The following is a 20,438-nucleotide window of genomic DNA, read 5'->3' on the forward strand; positions in this document are numbered from 1 at the left end:
TACAAACGCCCTAGCTAGGTTCTTCATTTTCACTCCACCCAGATGCCCCTCGTGAAGCTCCTTTAGCACTTTATCCTGGAGTTTGGGTGGAATCACCACTCTGGATCCACACATCAAGGTTCCTCGGCACACTGACAGCTGTTCTCTTCTTTGCGAGAATGCTGGCAACAGTGGTTCGCCATGTGCTGGCCATCCGTTCACTGTTAAATCGTAGACCCGTGAGAGAGTAGGGTCATTTCTTGTCTCCCTTTCAATGGCAGAATTTGTCACCGGTAGACATTCACTATGGTAGAGTGGAATATCTCTACTGGGTCTACTGTAGGTGCCTCTTCTATCGTTGGCAACGGTAGACGCGATAAACTGTCAGCATTCCTATGCTGTTTTGACCCTTTGTATTCAATGTTGTATTGGTGTGCCCCTAGAAAAAGGGACCACCTCTGTAGTCTTTGTGCCGTCATAATGGGGACACCTTTTTTAGGGTTGAATATGGAGATGAGGGGTTGATGGTCAGTCAGCAAGGTAAATTTTTGTCCGTGTAGGTAATGGTTGAATTTCTTCACTCCCCATACCAGGCTGAGTGCTTCCCTGTCTATCTGGGCATAGTTACGCTCAGCTGAGTTCAATGAGCGTGACGCAAAAGCTATCGGCCGTTCCGAGCCATCAGGGAATCTATGGGACAATACCGCTCCTATGCCGTAAGGGGATGCATCGCACGCCAGTCTGATTGGTAGTGATGGGTTGTAATGAGCCAAAACTTTCTCGGATGTGATTAAGTCTTTACATTTATGGAAGGCACGTTTACAGTCTTCGTTCCATTTCCAAATCACTCCTGTCTGTAGAAGATCATTAAGAGGGTGTAGAATAGTTGATAAGTTTGGTAAAAATTTATGATAGTAATTTATTAATCCCAGGAATGACCTTAATTGTGAAACATTTTCAGGTGCTGGGGCTTTTATAACTGCTTCAATTTTTTCAGGTGACTTATGCAACCCTTCCTTATTAATTATGTGGCCACAATATGATATCTGATTTTGGAAAAATTCGCACTTGGGGCGATTTGCTCGTAGGCCCCGTTCTTTCAGCCTAGTGAGCACCTGCTCCAAATTGGCAAGGTGCTCGTTGTCGTTTTCTCCTGTTATAAGGATGTCGTCTAGGTAGCATTGAGTCCCCGGAATCCCTTGCAGGACTTGCTCCATAGCTCTTTGCCAGATAGCTGGAGCTGATGCTATTCCAAAAACCAGTCGATTGTACTGGTACAGGCCTTTGTGTGTGTTTATTGTGAGATACTTTTTAGAGGTCTCCTCAACCTCCATCTGTAGATATGCCTGTGCCAAGTCAATTTTTGTGAAACGTTTCCCTCCGGATAGTGAGGCGAAAATATCTTCTATCCTCGGAAGAGGATACTGTACCGTGTGAAGGACCGGGTTTACAGTCACCTTAAAGTCCCCACAGATGCGAATTTTTTTCTGTTCCTCAGTTATTTTTCAATGTTTTTTTTATGACTGGAACGATGGGTGTTGCCCATTCGCTCCAATCTATTTTGGATAATACGCCTGCCTTTTCCAAATTCTCCAGCTCTGCCTCGACTGCCGGACGTATTGCGTATGGCACCGGTCTTGCCTTAAAATTTTTTGGAATTGCTGTATCTTCCACTTTTATTGAGGCGGTGATGCCTTTCAAGGTTCCTAGTTTCTCTTGAAACACTTCTTTGGTGTTGGCCAAGATGTCTTTTAATCGTTCAGGTATGATGTCATCATTGTTTTTTTCCTTACTGGTCACCGTCAGTGCCTGAATGGAGTGCCAGTCTAAACGTATCTTCCTTATCCATTCACGTCCCAACAACGGTGGACCACCATCTTGTAGAATGTATAAATACAACTTTTGTATTTCTTTGCCGTTGTATACCACAGGCACCCTTATTTTTCCTTTGGGGTAGACTTTCTGCCCCGTATATGTTTTTAAGATAATGGATGTGTCTTTTAGAGGTATATGCGAAAATAGCCTCTCGTAATCTCGTCGATTTATTACGGTAAGAGCTGATCCTGTATCTAGCTCCATTTTAACTGGGGACCCTGCTATTGTGAGGGTAACCCAAATGGTTTGGTAATCCTCTTTGGCAAGTACATTATGTAATTTGAGACAGCTTAGTCTCTTGTTTTCGGAGTCGCTATCGCTATTCTGGTCTTCGGAGCTATTGTCCGTCATCATTTGTACCTTCCTGTACTTTTCTTTATTGATTTTTTGTTTTCTGTCAGTGAGTTTATTTTGTCCAGATTGGCATACCCGTGCAATGTGTCCAATCTTACCACATTGCCTGCATGCTTTGCCCTTGAACCAGCAGTCCCTCTGGTTATGGGTGGATCTGCCGCAGCGATAACATCTTCCGAACTCCTGTGTCATTTTATGGGTGCCGAAGTCCTGTGTCTCTTGTTGTATCTCTGCAGCTCCTTTTGCTGCTGCTTCGTATGATACAGCCATACTGAAAGCTTTGTCCAATGTTAAATCTTTTTCAGAAAGCAGTCTTTTTTGTGTTCCTTCACTTAAGAGACCGCAAACAAATTTGTCTCGAAGATAATCCGATAGTCCTGCTCCGAATTGGCAGTACTTTGATAGCTTTCTTAATTCGGTTAGGTAATCAGCGTTACTTTCATTCTTGTGTTGATTTCTCTTGAAGAACTTGAATCGTTCCGCTATCAGCAGCGGTGTTGGGTTTAAATGCTCCTGCAGGGTATCAACAATTTCTTTAAAAGTCTTGTCCTTTGGTTTGGCTGGAGTGATTAAATTTCGTAACAGCCCGTATGTCTTCGCGCCCATTAAGTTCAGAAGTACTGAAGCTTTTTTTTCATCTGCTATTCCATTTGCAGTGCAATAAACCTCTACTCTTTCCACGTATGTGGTCCAATCTTCTATTTCGCCATCAAAAGCCTCAATATTACCAGATTTAGGCATTTCAGAAAAGATATGGCGCTTCCCGCGCTTTTTTTTCTCTCTCTGTAGCAACGATATGGCGCTTCCCGCGCTTTCCCGCCGCTGCTGCCGATAACAACGCTGTTTTACTGTGGTTTCCGTTTATTCACTGTTGGAGACTCGTTCCCGACGGAGGTCTAAACGCTGACCTGCTTGCCGCGCCGGCCGTCTCTCGAGTGCACCCTCCCAGTCCGTTATTGCTTGCCTCCGATTTCGCTGCCTGTCTCAGCTGTAGAGCCCGCCGCTGGAGCTCCAGCCTGACGCCCAGGAAGGATTAGCGCAGTACCTGTCACCAGCTTGGCCAGCTGGTGAAACCACAGTTTCTCTTACTTCCTTGAGTCTTCTGGACGCTGGAGGAATCGACGTCCTTGAGGTGCTGCCGAATTGCAGGTAAGTCCGTTTCCACTTCGTCGCCACTGTAGTGTCCGTGTGTAGATAAAGACACTGAAGACAGGAGCTGGTTCATAGGTATTTACTAAGCAAGTCTGGGGGGGTTTCTGAAGGATATACACAATACACAGGCTTATATAGCCCAAGTGGCAATTACCGGCATTACGCACACCTGGGGCTCTTAAAGGCACATACACCATAATTGCTCTTAAAGGCACATACACCACACAACGCTCCCTCAGGACTGCCCCTCCGACAGTGCAGCGCTCCCTCAGTACTGCCCCTCTGACAGTGCAGTGCTCCCTCAGTACTGCCCCTCCGACAGTGCGGCGCTCCCTCAGTACTGCCCCTCCGACAGTGCGGCGCTCCCTCAGTACTGCCCCTCCGACAGTGCAGCGCTCCCTCAGTACTGCACTGGGAGTTTCGGCCTGGATTTTGTGCTCAAGTCTCTGGAGTGGGACTTGAACCCACGACCTCCTGTCTCAGAGGTGAGAGTGCTGCCCACTGAGCCATGCCTGACAACTCTTCTGTGAGTGACTTGCAGCAAGTGAAACAGCAAACCAGATTTGAGTGGACGGAATGGTGAGGGACAGACTGACCCATCTCCAGTTATACGCCAAATATAAGGACTGGAAGCAAATGTTAAAATGTTTCTATTGGAACCTACCTCATACACAGCCAGGTCAATGCCAGCATACGGGATGATGCCAATAATGTTCGGAATGTAGCCTTTGTAAAAGGCGATCAATCCTTCCTTCTTCATAATCTTCTTGACGCAGTCCCCTATCCCTGAGTACTGTCCTGTCTTCCGCAATGCCATTCTGGTCTTCAGCACCTTGTAACCATCAGCAAAACAGGAGAGGAATGGTCAGCACTTAGAGTGAATAGATCTCATGTATGCCTGCCACACAGTGCGGCCTCCCGGCCACACCCACCCGCCACACCCAGAGTGCTGCCTCCCGGCCATGCCCGCCCGGAGTGCTGCCTCCCGGCCACGCCCGCCCGCCACGCAGTGCTGCCTCCCGGCTAAACCCAGAGGCCGAAGTTTGATCGGAACTTGAGTCGTTCAGACAAGCTAGAGATCGGACTCCCTGTGAGAACAGCGGGATTCCGCCAGGCTCATAATTACTGCACTCGGGAACGAGAGGTCAAACTCTGACCTTCATACCCACCCCCAACTCTGACCTTCACCCCCGGCCCAACTCTGACCTTCACCCCCGCCCCCAACTCTGACCTTCACACCCACCCCAACTCTGACCTTCACCCAACAACCTGCATTTATTTAGCGCCTTTAACATAGTAAAAGTTCCCAAGGCGCTTCACAGGAGCGTAAATCAGACAAAATTTGACACCGAGCAACATAAAGAGATATTAGGACAGGTGACCAAAAGTTTGGTCAAAGAGGGAGGGTTTAAGGAGCGTCTTAAAGGAGGAGAGAGAGGTAGAGAGGTTTAGGGAGTGAATTCCAGAGCTTAGAGCCTAGGAAACAGAAGGCACAGCTGCCAATGGTGGGGCGATTAAATTCAGGGATGGACAAGATGCCAGAATTGGAGAAGCGCAGAGATCTCAGGGGGTTTTGGGGCTGGAGGAGATGAGAGAGAGGGAGGGGCGAGGCCATGGAGGGATTTGAAAACAAGGATGAGAATTTTGAAATTGAGGCGTTGCTTAACTGGGAGCCAATGTAGCTCAGCGAGCACGGGGTGATGGGTGAACGGGACTTGGTGCGAGTTAGGATACGGGCGGCCAAGTTTTAGATCACCTCAAGTTTACGTAGGGTAGAATGTGAGAGGCCAGCCAGGAGTGCGTTGGAATAGTCAAGTCTAGAGGTAACAAAGGCATGGATGAGGGTTTCAGCAGCGGATGAGCTGAGGCAGGGCGGAGACGGGGGATGTTACGGAGGTGAAAGCAGGCGGTCTTAGTTATGCTGCGGATGTGTGGTCGGAAGCTCATTTCAGGGTCAAATATGACACCGAGGTTGTGAACAGTGTGGTTCAGCCTCAGACAGATGTTAGGGAGAGGGATGGAGTCAGTGGCTAGGGAACGGAGGTTGTGGCAGACACTAAATATAATGGCTTAGGTCTTCCCAATATTTAGTTGTTGGAAGGTTCTGCTCATCCAGTACAGGATATCAGACAATCAGCGTGACAATTTGAGACCCCTGGGCCAAACTCTGACCTTCGCCCCCTGGGCTTCGACTCTGACCTTCGCCTCCTGGGCTTCGACTCTGACCTTCGGCCCCTACACAGATGCGACTCTTTACTTTGATGCATTGAAATAAAACCCAAGAGTGAATGAAACCGACTTTTCTCGCCGATTGTACACGGTTTCTCAGGACAGCTTCAATTGAATTTGTGATAACTCGCTGTCTGCAATCTTTTCAATCACTATTCTAAGCCAGTAATTGTTAATGCAATATACGGTTAGAGTTTAAAATTAAACCAACGGCTTTTACACACTTTGCTATTGCTGACTGGCACTGCGAGCAGGTGGACCTTTGACCTTTGCCCTTGCACACACACTGCCTGAGGCCCAGTGGGTAGGGTTCAGTACTGAGTGATCCTGGGACTGGACCAGCAACCCAGAGACTGAGCTCCTATCGCACCGTCCCAGAATATATAAATCCTGGAGATCTATCTGTGTCCATCCCGTGAAAGCTGCCAGTTTTGTAAGTAGCTATCAGGGAAGTGAGCAGTACAGGTCAGGCCAAGTCTGACTCAAGCTCTACACTTCAAGGTGACACTGAGGTGGCTGCGGAAAATAAATAATCAGCCGTTACTAGGTCAATATCCTGGAATTCTCCCCCAACACCATTGTGGAGCCCCATCACCACACGGACAGGTGGTCAAGGACAAGAACCACCTTCACCACACGGACAGAGGGTCAAGGACAAGAACCACCTTCACCACACGGACAGAGGGTCAAGGACAAGAACCACCTTCACCACACGGACAGAGGGTCAAGGACAAGAACCACCTTCACCACACGGACAGAGGGTCAAGGACAAGGTCCACCTTCACCACACGGACAGAGGGTCAAGGACAAGAACCACCTTCACCACACGGACAGAGGGTCAAGGACAAGAACCACCTTCACCACATGGACAGAGGGTCAAGGACAAGGTCCACCTTCACCACACGGACAGAGGGTCAAGACAAGGACCACCTTCACCACACGGACAGAGGGTCAAGGACAAGGTCCACCTTCACCACATGGACAGAGGGTCAAGGACAAGGTCCACCACCACACGGACAGAGGGTCAAGGACAAGAACCACCTTCACCACACGGACAGAGGGTCAAGGACAAGGTCCACCTTCACCACACGGACAGAGGGTCAAGGACAAGAACCACCTTCACCACACGGACAGAGGGTTATGGTTTTAGGGACTCTCACTGATCTACCTTCAGCTCTTGGTGAGGGAGAAATAACCAAACCATTAGAAAAGCGAATAGTGCCAGGTGGCTGGAGGGCAGCTAATGTGATTCCTATATTTATAAAGGGAGATGTTAAGTCCAGGGATCTATAGACCAATTAGCTTAACGTCGGTGGTGGGAAAGATACTGGAATCCTTATTCAAAGATGTAATAGAAAAACATCTAGAAACTGAAAATATAATAAAGAGTAGTCAGCACGGATTCCAAAAGGAAAGGTCATGCTGGACCCACCTTATTGAATTCTTTGAAGAATTAACAGAAATGGTGGATAAGGGTAATGTAGTAGGTGTAATATATTTGGATTTCGAAAAGGCCTTCGATAACGTACCGCATAGTGGACTCATGACTAAGGTCAGAGCATGTGGAGTCAGGGGGCATGTAGCAGAATGGATAGCAAGCTGGCTACAAAACAGAAAACAGAGAGAAGGTAGTTACTCAGATTGGCAAATGGTGGGAAGTGGTCAGGAGTCTACTATGCTTTTTGGAAAGCCAAATATTATGTCTACGGCATTACCCTTATCCACCATTTCTGTTACTTCATCAGTTTCGCAAGGATCGGTGCTCGGACCACTGTTGTTCACCATTTACATAAACTTTTGGACTCGGGAATCTGAAGTATAATTTCAAAATTTGCAGACACACCAAATTGGAGGTGTAGTTAATACAGAGGAGGATTGTGACAAAATACAGGAAGACATTAATAAACTGCAGAATGGGCGTGTAACTGGCAAATGAACTTTAATATAGAGAAGTGTGAGGTGGTGCATTTTGGTGGGAAGAATAAGGAGGCCACATACACCTTGGAAAAAATGGATGGAATTTTGCGGGGGGGTCAACGGGCGGTATCGGTGCCGGGTCAGTTGGGAAATTTGATTTTTTTTTGACAGTGGCTAAGGAACCCGCTGTCATCCCGCCACAACGCACCTTTCCCAATCGTATGTCTGTGATCTTGGATCGGACCCGACCCGATTAAAGCAATTATTGTCTTGTTGATAAGACCATTAATAATGGTTTGAACCTTACCTTTTAATTTTAACTGCTCGCCCACGGGGTCCATGCTGCTCAGGGACCAGTCTGTTAACCTGAGGCTGAAGTTGAATGGCCATTGAATCAGCTGATTAGTTGACAGCTTGAAATGTGCTATAAAAGCTCCCACCTTGTTAAGATCCCAGATTGCTAAGGGAATTGGGGGAAGAGATAGCGGAAGGGCTTGCCATAATTTTCCAATCTTCCCTAGATGCGGGGGAGGTGCCCGAGGATTGGAAAGTGGCAAATGTGACACCATTGTTCAAGGGTGTAAGGACAATCCTAGTAACTAAAGGCTGGTTAGTTTAACATCAGTGGTGGGTAAATTTTTAGAAACAATAATCAAGGAAAAAATTAATAGGCACTTGGAGAGGTTTAAGCTAATTAAGGAGAGCCAGCACGGATTTGTAAAAGGCAGATCATGTTTGACTAATTACATTTTTTGGTGAAGTAACAGAGAGGATTGATGAAGGGAATGCAATGGATGTTGTCTACGTGGATTTTAGGAAGGTGTTTGACCAAGTACCACATAGAAGGCTGGTTAACAAAATTGAGGCTCATGGAATAGGTGGGCCAGTGACAGCTTGGATAAGGAATTGACTTAAGGACAGAAAACAGCGAGTTGTGGTAAATGGCTGTTTTTCAGACTGGAAGATTGTAGACAGTGGTGTTCCCCAGGGTCAGTGCTGGGGCCACTGCTTTTTTCGATATATATAAATGACCTGGATATTGGAATACAGAGTAGAATTTCTAAATTTGCCGATGACACCAAACTTGGGGGATGATACCAATCTACTGCAACAGGACATAGAAAGGCTAGCAGAATGGGCAGACAAGTGGCAGATAGAATTTAATACAGAGAAGTGTGAGGTGATGCATTTTGGCAGAAGGAACAGGGAGAGGCAATATACACTTAATGGCACAGTTTTAAAGAGTGTGCAGGGACAGAGGGACCTGGGAGTTAATGTGCATAGGTCCCTGTTGAGAGTGGTTAGCAAAGCAAATGGGATCTTGGGTTTCATAAATAGAGGTATTGAGTACAAAAGTAGAGAAATTATGCTGAATCTTTATAAAGTGCTGGTTAGGCCACAACTGGAGTATTGAATCCAGTTCTGGTCACCACACTTTAGGAAGGATGTGAAGGCCCTTGAGATGGTGCAGAGGAGATTTACCAGAATGGTTCCGGGGATGGGGGATCTTAGCTACAAGGACAGGTTGGAGAAGCTTGATTTGTTTTCAATAGAGCAAAGGAGGTTGAGGGGTGATTTGATAGAGGTGTACAAGATTATGACGGGTTTGGATAGGCTCGACAGGGAAAGGCTGTTCCCACTAATTACGGGGATAGAGCGGGGGAATGGGACTGACTCGATTGCTCTGCAGAGAGCCGGCACGGACTCGATGGGCCGAATGACCTCCTACTGTGCCGTTATGACTCTATGACCTCACCGCTGTTCACTTTCCAAGCTCAGAAGCTGTTGCTTATTTGTAGCCACAGTGTTTGAGCTTTCTGCAGGCTGCAAGCGTTTGGAGCAAACTCTTTATCCAGTGTCACCTCATTGGAACAACCTCTCTCACCACTGACAGATCGCTTCTGCCATCTCAACCTCACCTGCCATCTATTCCAACAGCATGGGTACCGTTTATACTGTTTCACCTTGGTCCTCAGAATCCAACCACGATCAGTCTCAACACCAGCAGCACCAACAACAGCACCAACCTTCTCCGCAATCAACTGATGCTGCACAGGGCATCAGCACCCAACCACATTGCTGCCTGGGACGCCAGGGATGGCCTCACCATGGCCAGATTTACTTCACTTGATGCTGTACACCCTGGTGCCACATGATGCACCAGGTTGGCACCACCCCACACCAGCACCATGAAGCATCCCTACAATGCCCAAGCCATTCCTTTCACACATCACCATTGTGAGGGGTACCGTTACATCTCACCATTCACTGCAACTCACTAAGCTACTTCCAAAGGTGCACACAAATCTGTCCAAGAACACAATGAATGGTAAGACCCTAGGAAAGACAGAGGATCAGAGGGACCTTGGTGTGCATGTACATAGATCCCTGAAGGCAGCAGAACAGGTGGATAAGGTGGTTAAAAAGGCATATGGGATACTTGCCTTCATTAGCCGAGGCATAGAATATAAGAGCAGGGAGGTTATGATGGAGCTGTACAAAACGCTGGTAAGGCCACAGCTGGAATACTGTGTGCAGTTCTGGTCGCCACACTATAGGAAGGATGTGATTGCTTTGGAGAGGGTGCAGAGGAGATTTACCAGGATGTTACCTGGGCTGGAGCGCTTCAGCTATGAAGAAAGACTGGACAGGCTGGGGTTGTTTTCCTTGGAGCAGAGAAGGCTGAGGGGGGACCTGATTGAGGTGTACAAAATTATGAGGGGCATAGATAGGGTAGATAGTAAGGAACTTTTCCCCTTAGTAGAGGGGTCAATAACCAGGGGGCACAGTTTCAAGGTAAGGGGCAGGAGGTTTAGAGGGGATTTGAGGAAAAACATTTTCACCCAGAGGGTGGTTGGAATCTGGAACTCACTGCCTGAAAGGGTGGTAGAGGCAGGAACCCTCACAACATTCAAGAAGCATTTGGATGAGCACTTGAAATGCCATAGCATACAAGGCTACGGACCAAGTGCTGGAAAATGGGATTAGATTAGACAGGGCTTGATGGACGGCGCGGACGCGATGGGCCGAAGGGCCTCTTTCTGTGCTGTATAACTCTATGACTATGACTCTATGACAAAGGGCCCGATTTTGTGGATTGTGTGGGGAATGGTCGGATTCCCCCGAATGTGGGGCTCTGACACACAAAAAAATGTCAGCCAGCTGCACGCAATTTTCCCTCAAGTGGCCAATTAATTCCCAGCGTGTGGGCAGCCTTGCTAATTGTCCATTTCCAGTCAGGAAGCCCCACAGTATGATGTCATCATTTGTGGTGCTTTCAAGGTCCATAGCAAGCACTGCATCCTCTGAAGGCTTCCAAACGAACCATGCAGGATGGCAGAGGAGCCTGCAGCAGCTGTGGCCAGTGCCAGACCCCGAGCTGCCTCCAAATTCGACGAAGCTTCACTGCAGGCATTATTGGATGGGGTTAGGGCCCACAGGGAGGTCCTCTTCCCTAGGTCAGGCAGGAAGAGGCCTCCCACTGAGACCAAGGCTGCATGGGTGCAGGTGTCAGCAGATGTCAAGTCGAATGTGCATGTAACCTTGGCATCACATCTCTCCTTCCTCTACTCCCCCACAGGACCATCCAGAGCCCCCGTCCCCACTGTGGAGGAGGAAGAGGCTGTGCAGCCAGACTCCTCAGAGGAAGCTCCAACCTCCGAGGGCGCAGCGTCAGCAGAAGTAAGCGCACCCAGCACCAGCGCAGACACTCACACTTCGGGGGGGACCTTCAGGACATAGAGTAGTGTTGTCACCTGGTGTTTCACAGCTCACAAGTGAGCCTCAGCAGATTCTGGAGACAGGGACAGCAGTGGAGAGTCCTCGTCGGAGAGCGCAGGACTCTGCCAGCTCAGCTCAGCTGCGCTGCATGTCGACCCTCTGCCTCTGGGTTCATCCGCAAAAGAGGTGATGGATCTCCATGCACAGATGCAGGAGTCTCTGGCAGGTTTTGTCTCCAGGGTCGCTGCGAGTGCGGAGCGAATGGAGGAGTCCAGAGCGACCATGAGCAGAGCCTTTGTGGCGTCATTGGCGCATGAACGCATCACCATGGAAAGGTTGGCAACCTCCATGGAGGAGATAACTCGCCAGGGTACGGAAAACATGGTGCATGCTCATAAGAGAATGACATCTCTTGAGGAGCATTGGCCATCTATTGAACAGAGAAACCAGACCTTCATGGAAGTCCTTCTGAGTAGGACTGCCAGTGCAGATACAGGTCCCCATGGCCCCCTAAAGCGCAGCAAGGTGCTCTCAAGGCACTTCCAAGCACTGGCCCCTTCTGGCCTGTGCAGCTTCAGGTGAGTGAGCAGCAGCCTGGTGCTCCTGGTGCTCATCCTGCTGTTCCTGGTTCTGCTGCTGCCGCCTCTGCTGCTGGAGATCCTCTAATGGCAAAAAGGGAAGGAAGAAAAGGCGTCCCATGCTTCTGGTAGATGCCTCCGCTGAGGAAGCGCTGAGTGAGGGTGACGAGAGGGGCTTCCCAGGAGCTCACATTGGAGAAGTGTGTGAGGCTCCAACCTTCCACAGCTGTGCCTAAGCCTTGAAGAAGTAGCCCCAAGCCTGCAGCAACAAGGTCCTTCAACATACAAGTGCTGGCCCTTTAAATCGCAGCTTCTCCGATTGACCTGCAGCTGACAGCAAGCAAGCCGGCATTCTTTTCAATGTCATCTGACAACCTCAATTTTTTCTGGTGGTCCGACTCGAGTGGAGATGGAGTCTGTTGCAAGTTTTCCGTGGCTGGATCCGAGGCGGGCTGGATTTCGTGTTTCTCGATCCAGGCGTTGTAGTACCTCGCAATGTTTTCATGGTTTAGACGCGACAGCAGCGTCACTTCACCCTTTATTCTGCGGAACTGTTTACTGGTGGGGTTCACCAGGATGCGCTTAACAGCATAGTAGCAGCCATCTAATTTATTCTTTACCTTGATAACAGCTCCGAAGGCACCTTTCCCCAGAAGCTGTAGCTCCTCAAAGTCATTGTAATAGCGCGACAGCTGCCTCTGGGTGTCTGTGCAGAGTGAAGCAGCAAGGAGCCGGCTGTTTGGGATAACAGTTTCTGCGCAATCTGTTCCTCCTGCTGAATCCTCTGGACTGTTCTCGTTGCAGGGGAAAGGGGCACGTACCACTGGGGGCTTCACAAAGGAATTTTCAAGCAGCTGCTGGGGGCTCCAGCGTGCCTTGTCCTCCAAACACACGCACCTGTTGAGGAAATCCTGAAAGTTGCTGGGCAGGTTGTTCGGCACAATTATCGGGTATTCCTTTATAACTGTGCCCTGGCTAAGAGCTTCACGCCAGGTTTCATCAGCGGGGTTCCCCGCAGGCGTGTTTAGCGTGGGGAACCCCTGAAAATCGCAAGGGCACCCTAAAATGGCATTAAACATGCCAATAATTGCTGATTAGGGTCCCGACGGCTAGTCCCGCCAGCGGCGGGCGGGACTGAATCGGGTCGCGGAGAAACGGTGGTCCGAAAGTCGGACGGGGCGGGGAATCAGGCGGGGGGGGGGGGGGTCGCGACCTGCTTTTTCGGCGATTTTCGGCCCCCGGCCGCCTGAAAAGCTGCCCGACGGCTGGCAGAAAGTCGGGGCCAAAGTGTTGAAAATAAAGGTTTCAACATTTGACAGCACATTAACAGAAACTTTACATGAATATTGGATAAAACACCTAAGTGGCTACCCTTGTGTGCTGTTAGTTGGTATGATTGCACTAGGATGAGGGCAAGTGTGATGGGTGGTTAGTGAGATGGGGATGTGATAATGTAGATATAGAGAGCGGGATGCGTGGAGGTGCAAGGTAAGTTGGTGTAAGGATGTGTAGGAGTAGGGTAGGGGAGGCAGAGTGATGGGGATATGATGAGAGGCACAGCAGGATGGAGGTGAGAGTGGCTTTGTACTCATGTTTCCTGATCTAATGAGATCATTGAAAGGTTTGCGCCACTGCGCCCAGGTCCTTCTGACGACATCCCTGCTCATGACCTCCTGCAGTGCATCTTGTAGATGATACACACTGCAGCCATGGTACGCCGGTGGTGGAGGGAGTCAATGTTTAAGATGGTGGATGGGGTGCCAATCAAGTGGGCTGCTTTGTCCTGGATGGTGTCGAGCTTCTTGAGTGTTGTTGGAGCTGCACTCATCCAGGCAAGTGGCGAGTATTCCGGCACACTCCTTACTTGTGCCTTGTAGCTGGTGGAACGGCTTTGCAGAGTCAGAAGGGGAAACTCTGCAGAATACCAGCTCTAGCCTGCTCTTGTAGCCACAGTATTTATGTGGCTGGTCCAGTTAGGTTTCTGGTCAATGGTGACCCCCAGGATGTTAATCGTGGGGGATTTGGCGATGGCAATCCCTGGTAATCACTGTTCTGGTCTCCATATTGTAAAAAAGGATACAGAGGCACTGGAGAAGGTTACTTCCTGAACACATTTTATTTACTTAAATGATACCAGAACTGAGAGGTTCTACCTATCAGGAAAGAATGAACAGGCTGGGGCTCTTTTCTCTAGAAAAGAGAAGTCTGAGGGGTGGAACTGATGGAGGTCTTTAAAATTATGAAGGGGTTCGAAAGGATAGATGTAGAGATGTTTCCACTTGGGAGCAAGATCAGAACAAGGGGCCATAAATATAAGATAGTCATTAATAAATCCAATAGGAAATTCAGGAGAAACGTCTTTACCCAGAGAATGGTGAGAATGTGGAACTCGCTACCACAGGGAGTGGTTGAGGTGAATAGTATAGATACATTTAAGGGGAAACTAGATAAACACATGAGGGAGAAGGGAATAGAAGGATATGGTGATAGAGTGAGATGAAGAGGGGGTGGGAGGAGGCTGGTGTGGAGCATAAACACCGGCACGGAGCAGTTGGGCCGAATGGCCTGTTTCTGTGCTGTAAATACTGTGTGTAGGGACTCTCACTGATCTACAATCACCTCCTGGGGAATCAATGCTGGTTTTAGGGTCTCTCACTGATCTATACCCACCTCCATCGGATAAATGCTGGTTTGTGCTGTAACCCCAGCCAGTGATCCTGCGAGGAACCGCTCATGAGTTGCGACGTTTTGCTTGTCCCGTGCGAACAGCTTCTTATACTGGGTGAAATGGAAGAAAGGGCAAGTGTCAGAAAGTCAATCAGGCCCATCCCCTCTCTGACCTCCCCTGGCGGAAAATATCAAGCAATTCTCACAAAACCCCGAGCCGATTCTGATCCAGCTCCAATTGGCAGCTCACATCCGCAGAGTTTTAAGAATCCATCTCTGTCGGATCCAGTTTATGCCACTGAAATGACGACACCTTGTGTAGTGTCACTCTCCACAGAGACACAGGCCACTGGGCTGGCAGTCACACCTTGGCATTTACTTTGTCACTACAATCTTATGCTTTTACACAAAATCAGAAAGGCTTCTTGTGAAGGCCCCCGTACCTGTTCGTAGGCCATGAACTTGATGGCTGTTTCTGGAGCTATTTTCACCACGTTCATACCATTGCCACGCCATAAAGACATCACGCCTCCCTCTTTCAGCATCTGCTTAAATCCACTGTACATATTCATTTGGTTTGATTTGGAAGAATGAACCTGGTTTTAAAACAATGCAAAACTTGTTAAAATAAACAGTCAAGTACATAGCATAGTGTACAAAATAATTGGAAACGAGCCCCGCAGTACAGAGCGGGTGTTAATATCCTTCTACGCTGGAATATGGGTTTTGTTTATGCAGACGATAACACAGTTAGAAACATCACTTCTTAACAGAATGAGATGTGGCTAGGTTGACTCCACAAACCCTTTGATGCTTCTTCAATGGCATTATCCTGACCTCCTGTGACTGAGCTTTCTCCACGGAATCCTAATTACCCAATCTAACCCGTGCATTACCTTCATCACTCAAAACACATTCTCAGAATACAAGGAGATTAATACCCCCTTTTGTAGTGTGAGGCCTAGAATTCCGATTATATTGTACATTATCTCACAAAGTACAGTCTCTTAGTTTATAGATTAAACTACAGAAACGATTAAACTATTATCGTGCAAAAGGTCTAGAGATGGATTTCACGAAGTGAGATTTTAATATTTTCCGCCGGCAGTGTAGGCTTTGTTTTGCTGATGTTACAGGATATAAACAGCAGCAGAGGAGACTCTGCTTGGACAGGACACTGGATTGTTTTTTTTTAATTCGTTCCTGGGATGTGGGTGTCGCTGGCAAGGCCGGCATTTGTTGCCCATCCCTAATTGCCCTCGAGAAGGTGGTGGTGAGCCGCCTTGTTGAACCGCTGCAGTCCGTGTGGTGAAGGTGCTCCCACAGTGCTGTTAAGTAGGGAGTTCCAGGATTTTGACCCAGCGACGACGACGAAGGAACGGCCGATATATTTCCAAGTCAGGATGGTGTGTGACTTTGAGGGGAACTTGCAGGTGGTGGTGTTCCCATGCGCCTGCTGCCCTTGTCCTTCTAGGTGGAAGAGGTTGTGGGTTTGGGAGGTGCTGCCGAAGAAGCCTTGGCGAGTTGCTGCAGTGCATCTTGTAGATGGTACACACTGCAGCCACGGGGCGCCGGTGGTGGAGGGAGTGAATGTTTAAGGTGGTGGATGGGGTGCCCATCAGGCGGGCTGCTTTGTCCTGAATGGTGTCGAGCTTCTTGAGTGTTGTTGGAGCTGCACTCATCCAGGTAAGTGGAGAGTATTCCATCACACTCCTTACTTGTGCCTTGTAGATGGTGGAAAGGCTTTGGGGAGTCAGGAGGTGAGACACTCGCCGCAGAATACCCAGCCTCTGACCTGCTCTTGTTGCCACAGTATTTATGTGGCTGGTCCAGTTAAGTTTCTGGTCAATGGTGACCCCTAGGATGTTGATGGTGGGGGATTCGGCGATGGTAATGTCGTTGAATGTCAAGGGGCAGTGGTTAGACGCTCGCTTGTTGGAGATAGTCATTGCCTGGCACTTGTGTGGCGCGAATGTTACCTGCCACTTATCAGCCAAAGCCTGAACGTCATCCAGGTCTTGTTGCATGCGGGCATGGACTGCTTCATTATCTGAGGAGTTGCGAATGGAACTGAACACTGTGCAATCATCAGCGAACATCCCCATTTCTGACCTTATGATGGAGAGGTCATTGATGAAGCAGCTGAAGGTGGTTGGGCCTAGGACACTGCCCTGAGGAACGCCTGCAGCGATGTCCTGGGGCTGTGATGATTGACCTTCAACCACCACAACCATCTTCCTTTGTGCTAGGTATGAATCCAGCTAGTGGAGAGTTTTACCCCTGTTTCCCATTGACTTCAGTTTTACTAGGGCTCCTTGATGCCACACTAGGTCAAATGCTGCCTTGATGTCAAGGGCAGTCACTCTCACCTCACCTCTGGAATTCAGCTCCTTTGTCCATGTTTGGACCAAGGCTGTAATGAGGTCTGGAGCCGAGTGGTCCTGGTGGAACCCAAACTGGGCATTGTTGAGTAAGTGCCATTTGACAGCACTGTCGCCGACACCTTCCATCACTTTGCTGATGTATTTCAGGATGTACCTGCATTAGGACTTTGAGTCGATCGAGGGGGGCAGTTCCAGTACGGGACACAGCACCAGCCATTGCCCCAGAGAGCAGCTGTTTCCACCACATGCCCGACTTCCTCTCCTCCTCTGAGAACTCGTCGGGTATGGTCAGACTGTCGCCGATGTCCAAAACCTGCGGGTGGAAAGTGAAGCAGCTGTTAACGGATCAATCACTGTGTCCGATTGAGGCAGTTGGTTTCACAGAGAGCCCGCGCCGTTCCCCCGATGCTGACCCTGTTCTGACCAGGCTCCGACTAGCTGATTCCGCTCTGACCTGGTGACCCCTCTCCGACCGGCTGACCCTGCTCTGACCCAGCTCCGACCAGCTGTCCACACCCTGATCTGCTGACCCCGCTCCGATAAACTCCGACCCGCTGATCCCGCTCTGACCCTGCTACATATGAACATAAGAAATAAGAGCAGGAGTTGGCCATATGGCCCCTCGAGCCTGCTCCGCCATTCAATAAGATCATGGCTGATCATCGACCTCAACTCCTCTTTCCCGCCTGATCTCCATATCCCTTGATTCCCCTAGAGTCCAAAAATCTATCGACCTCAGCCTTGAATATACTCAACGACTGAGCCTCCACAGCCCTCTGGGGCAGAGAATTCCAAAGATTCACCACCCTCTGAGTGAAGAAATTCCTCCTCATCTCGGTCTTAAATGGCCGACCCCTTATCCTGAGACTATGTTCCCTAGTTCTAAACACTCCAACCAGGGGGAAACAACCTCTCAGCATCTACCCTGTCAATCCCCCTCAGAATCTTGTATGTTTCAATGAGATCACCGCTCATTCTTCTAAACTCCAGAGAGTATCGGCCCATTCCACACAATCTCTCATCATGGGACAGCCCTCTCATCCCAGGAATCAATCTAATGAACCACCTCCAAGGCAAGTATATCCTTCCTCAGGTAAGGAGACCAGAACTGTGCACAGTACTCCAGGTGTGGTCTCACCAAGGCCCTGTACAATTGTAGCAAGTCTTCCTTACTCTTATACTCCAACCCGCTTGCAATAAAGGCCAACATGCCATTTGCCTTTCTAATTGCTTTCTGTGTTTCTTGCATGAGGACATCAACATTTGAAAGTTTCTCACCATTTAAAAAATATTGTTTTTCTACTCTTCCTACCAAAGTGAATGACCTCACATTTTCCTACATTATACTCCATCTGCCATCTTACTGCCCACTCACTTCGTCTATCTTATACCCCTTTGCAGATTCTTTGTGTTCTCCTCACAGCTTACTGCCCCACCTAGCTTTGTATCGTCAGCAAACTTGGATACATTACACTCAGTCCCTTCATCTAGGTCATTAATATAGATTGTAAATAGCTGAGGCCCCAACACTGATCCTTGCGGCACCCCACTAGTTACAGCCTGCCAACCTGAAAAAGAACCATATATTGTTACTCTCTGTTTTCTGTCCGTTAACCAATCCTCTATCCATGCTACTATATTACCCCTAGCCCCATGATCCTTAATCTTGTGTAATAACCTTTTATGTGGCACCTTATTGAATGTCTTTTGGAAATCCAAATATAGTACATCCACTGGGTCCCCTTTATCTACCCTGCTAGTTACATCCTCAAAAAACTCTAATAAATTTGTCAAACACGATTTCCCTTTCATAAAACCATGTTAAATCTGCCTAATCAGGTTATGATTTTCTAAGTGCCCTGATACCACTTCCTTAACAATGGATTCCAACATTTTCCCGACAACTGATGTCAGGCTAACGGCCTGTTCCCTGTTCTCTCTTTCCCTCCTTTCTTGAATAGCGGTAGAATCATAGAATCTACATTTGGGACCTTCCAACCCGCTAGGACTATTCTAAAATCTAGGACATTTTGGAAGATCAAAACCAATGCATCCACTATCTCTTCAGCCACCTCTTTTAGAACCCTAGGATATAGGCCGTCAGGTCCAGGGGATTTGTCGGCTTTTAGTCTCATTAGTTTCTCTCGTACTTTTTCTCTATTTATATTAATTACGTTAAGTTCCTCATCTTCATCAGACTCTTGGTTCCCCACCATTTTTGGTAGGCCTTTTGTGTCTTCTGCTGTGAAGACAGATACAAAATATCTGTTTAACGTTTCTGCCATTTCCTTATTCCCCATAATAATTTCTCCTGTCTCAGCCTCTAAGGGACCAACGTTTACTTTTGCCACTCTCTTCCTTCTTACATACTTGTAGAAACTCTTACAATCTGCTTTTATATTTCTTGCTAGTTTTCTCTCATTCTATTTTTTCCTCTATTTATCAATTTTTTGGTCATCCTTTGCTGGTTTCTGAAACTCGCCCAATCCTCAGGCTTACTATTATTCTTCGCAACATTATAAGATTCTTCTTTCAATCTAAAGCTATCCTTAACTTCTTTAGTTAGCCACAGTTGGATCACTTTTCCCGTGGAGTTTTTGTTTCTCAATGGAAATGTATGTTTGTTGAGAATTATGAAATATTTCTTTAAATGCTAGCCACTGCTTACCTACCACCACACCTTTTAATCTATTTTTCCAATCTAATTTAGCCAACTCGCCCCTCATACCTATGTAATTGGCTTTATTTATGTTTAAGACTCTAGTTTTGGACTTAGGCAAGTCACTCTCAAACTTAATGTGAAATTATATCATATTATAATCACTCTGCCCCAGAGTTTCCTTTACTATGAGATTGCTAATTAACCCTGTCTCATTACACAATACAAGATCTAAAATAGCCTGTTCCCTGGTTAGTTCCATGATGTATTGTTCTAGGAAACTGTCCCAAATGCATTCCATGAACTCGTCCTCCAGACTACCTTTGCCAATTTGATTTGTCCAGTCTATATGAAGATTAAAGTCCCCCAAGATTATTGCATTACCTTTGTTACAAGCTCCTACTATTTCTTGATTAATATTCTGTCCAATGATATAGCTACTGTTAGGGGGCCAAAATACTACTCCCACCAGTGTTTTCTGCCCCTTGTTATTGCTTATCTCCACCCATACTGATTCTACTTCCTGATCTTCCGAGCCGAGATCCTTTCTCTCTACTGTCCTTATGCCATCCTTTATTATCAGGGCTACTCCCCCTCCTCTTCCATTCTGCCTGTCTTTTTGAAACGTCAAATACCCTGGAGCATTTAGTTCCCAACCTTGGCCACCTTGCAACCACGTCGCTATAATGGCTATTAGATCAAACCCATTTATCTCTAATTGTGTCACTAGTTCGTCTATCTTATTACGAATGCTTCGTGCATTCAGATAAAGAGCCTTTAATTACATTTTTTTACCATTATTCCCTGCTTTGACCTTATTCTCTGCTGCACTGCTTCCATTAAACTCTCTGTCCCTTCCTGTCACACTCTGCTTATTTTTACCCAAATTGCTACACTGCTCTAGTGCCTTGACCTTTCTCTTTA

At 47.8% G+C, this 20,438-nt stretch overlaps 1 protein-coding gene across 1 annotated transcript in view; it reads right to left on the reverse strand.

Moving 5' to 3' along the window:
- Window positions 1–20,438, reverse strand: part of LOC147122435 (mitochondrial adenyl nucleotide antiporter SLC25A24-A-like) — a 72,203-nt gene that overhangs the window by 25,061 nt on the left and 26,704 nt on the right. The window contains exons 5-8 of the mRNA XM_085983593.1: window positions 17,010–17,168; window positions 14,915–15,067; window positions 14,475–14,582; window positions 4,025–4,192 (exon numbers count right to left, since the gene is read on the reverse strand). Coding sequence (XP_085839719.1) covers window positions 4,025–4,192; window positions 14,475–14,582; window positions 14,915–15,067; window positions 17,010–17,168 — 588 coding nt within the window. The remainder of the gene's footprint in view (window positions 1–4,024; window positions 4,193–14,474; window positions 14,583–14,914; window positions 15,068–17,009; window positions 17,169–20,438) is intronic.

The sequence above is a fragment of the Somniosus microcephalus genome, chromosome 3, assembly GCF_052327205.1.
Source record: "Somniosus microcephalus isolate GS21.2 chromosome 3, FLI_Smic_1.0, whole genome shotgun sequence".
Classification (NCBI taxonomy): Eukaryota; Metazoa; Chordata; class Chondrichthyes; order Squaliformes; family Somniosidae; genus Somniosus; species Somniosus microcephalus.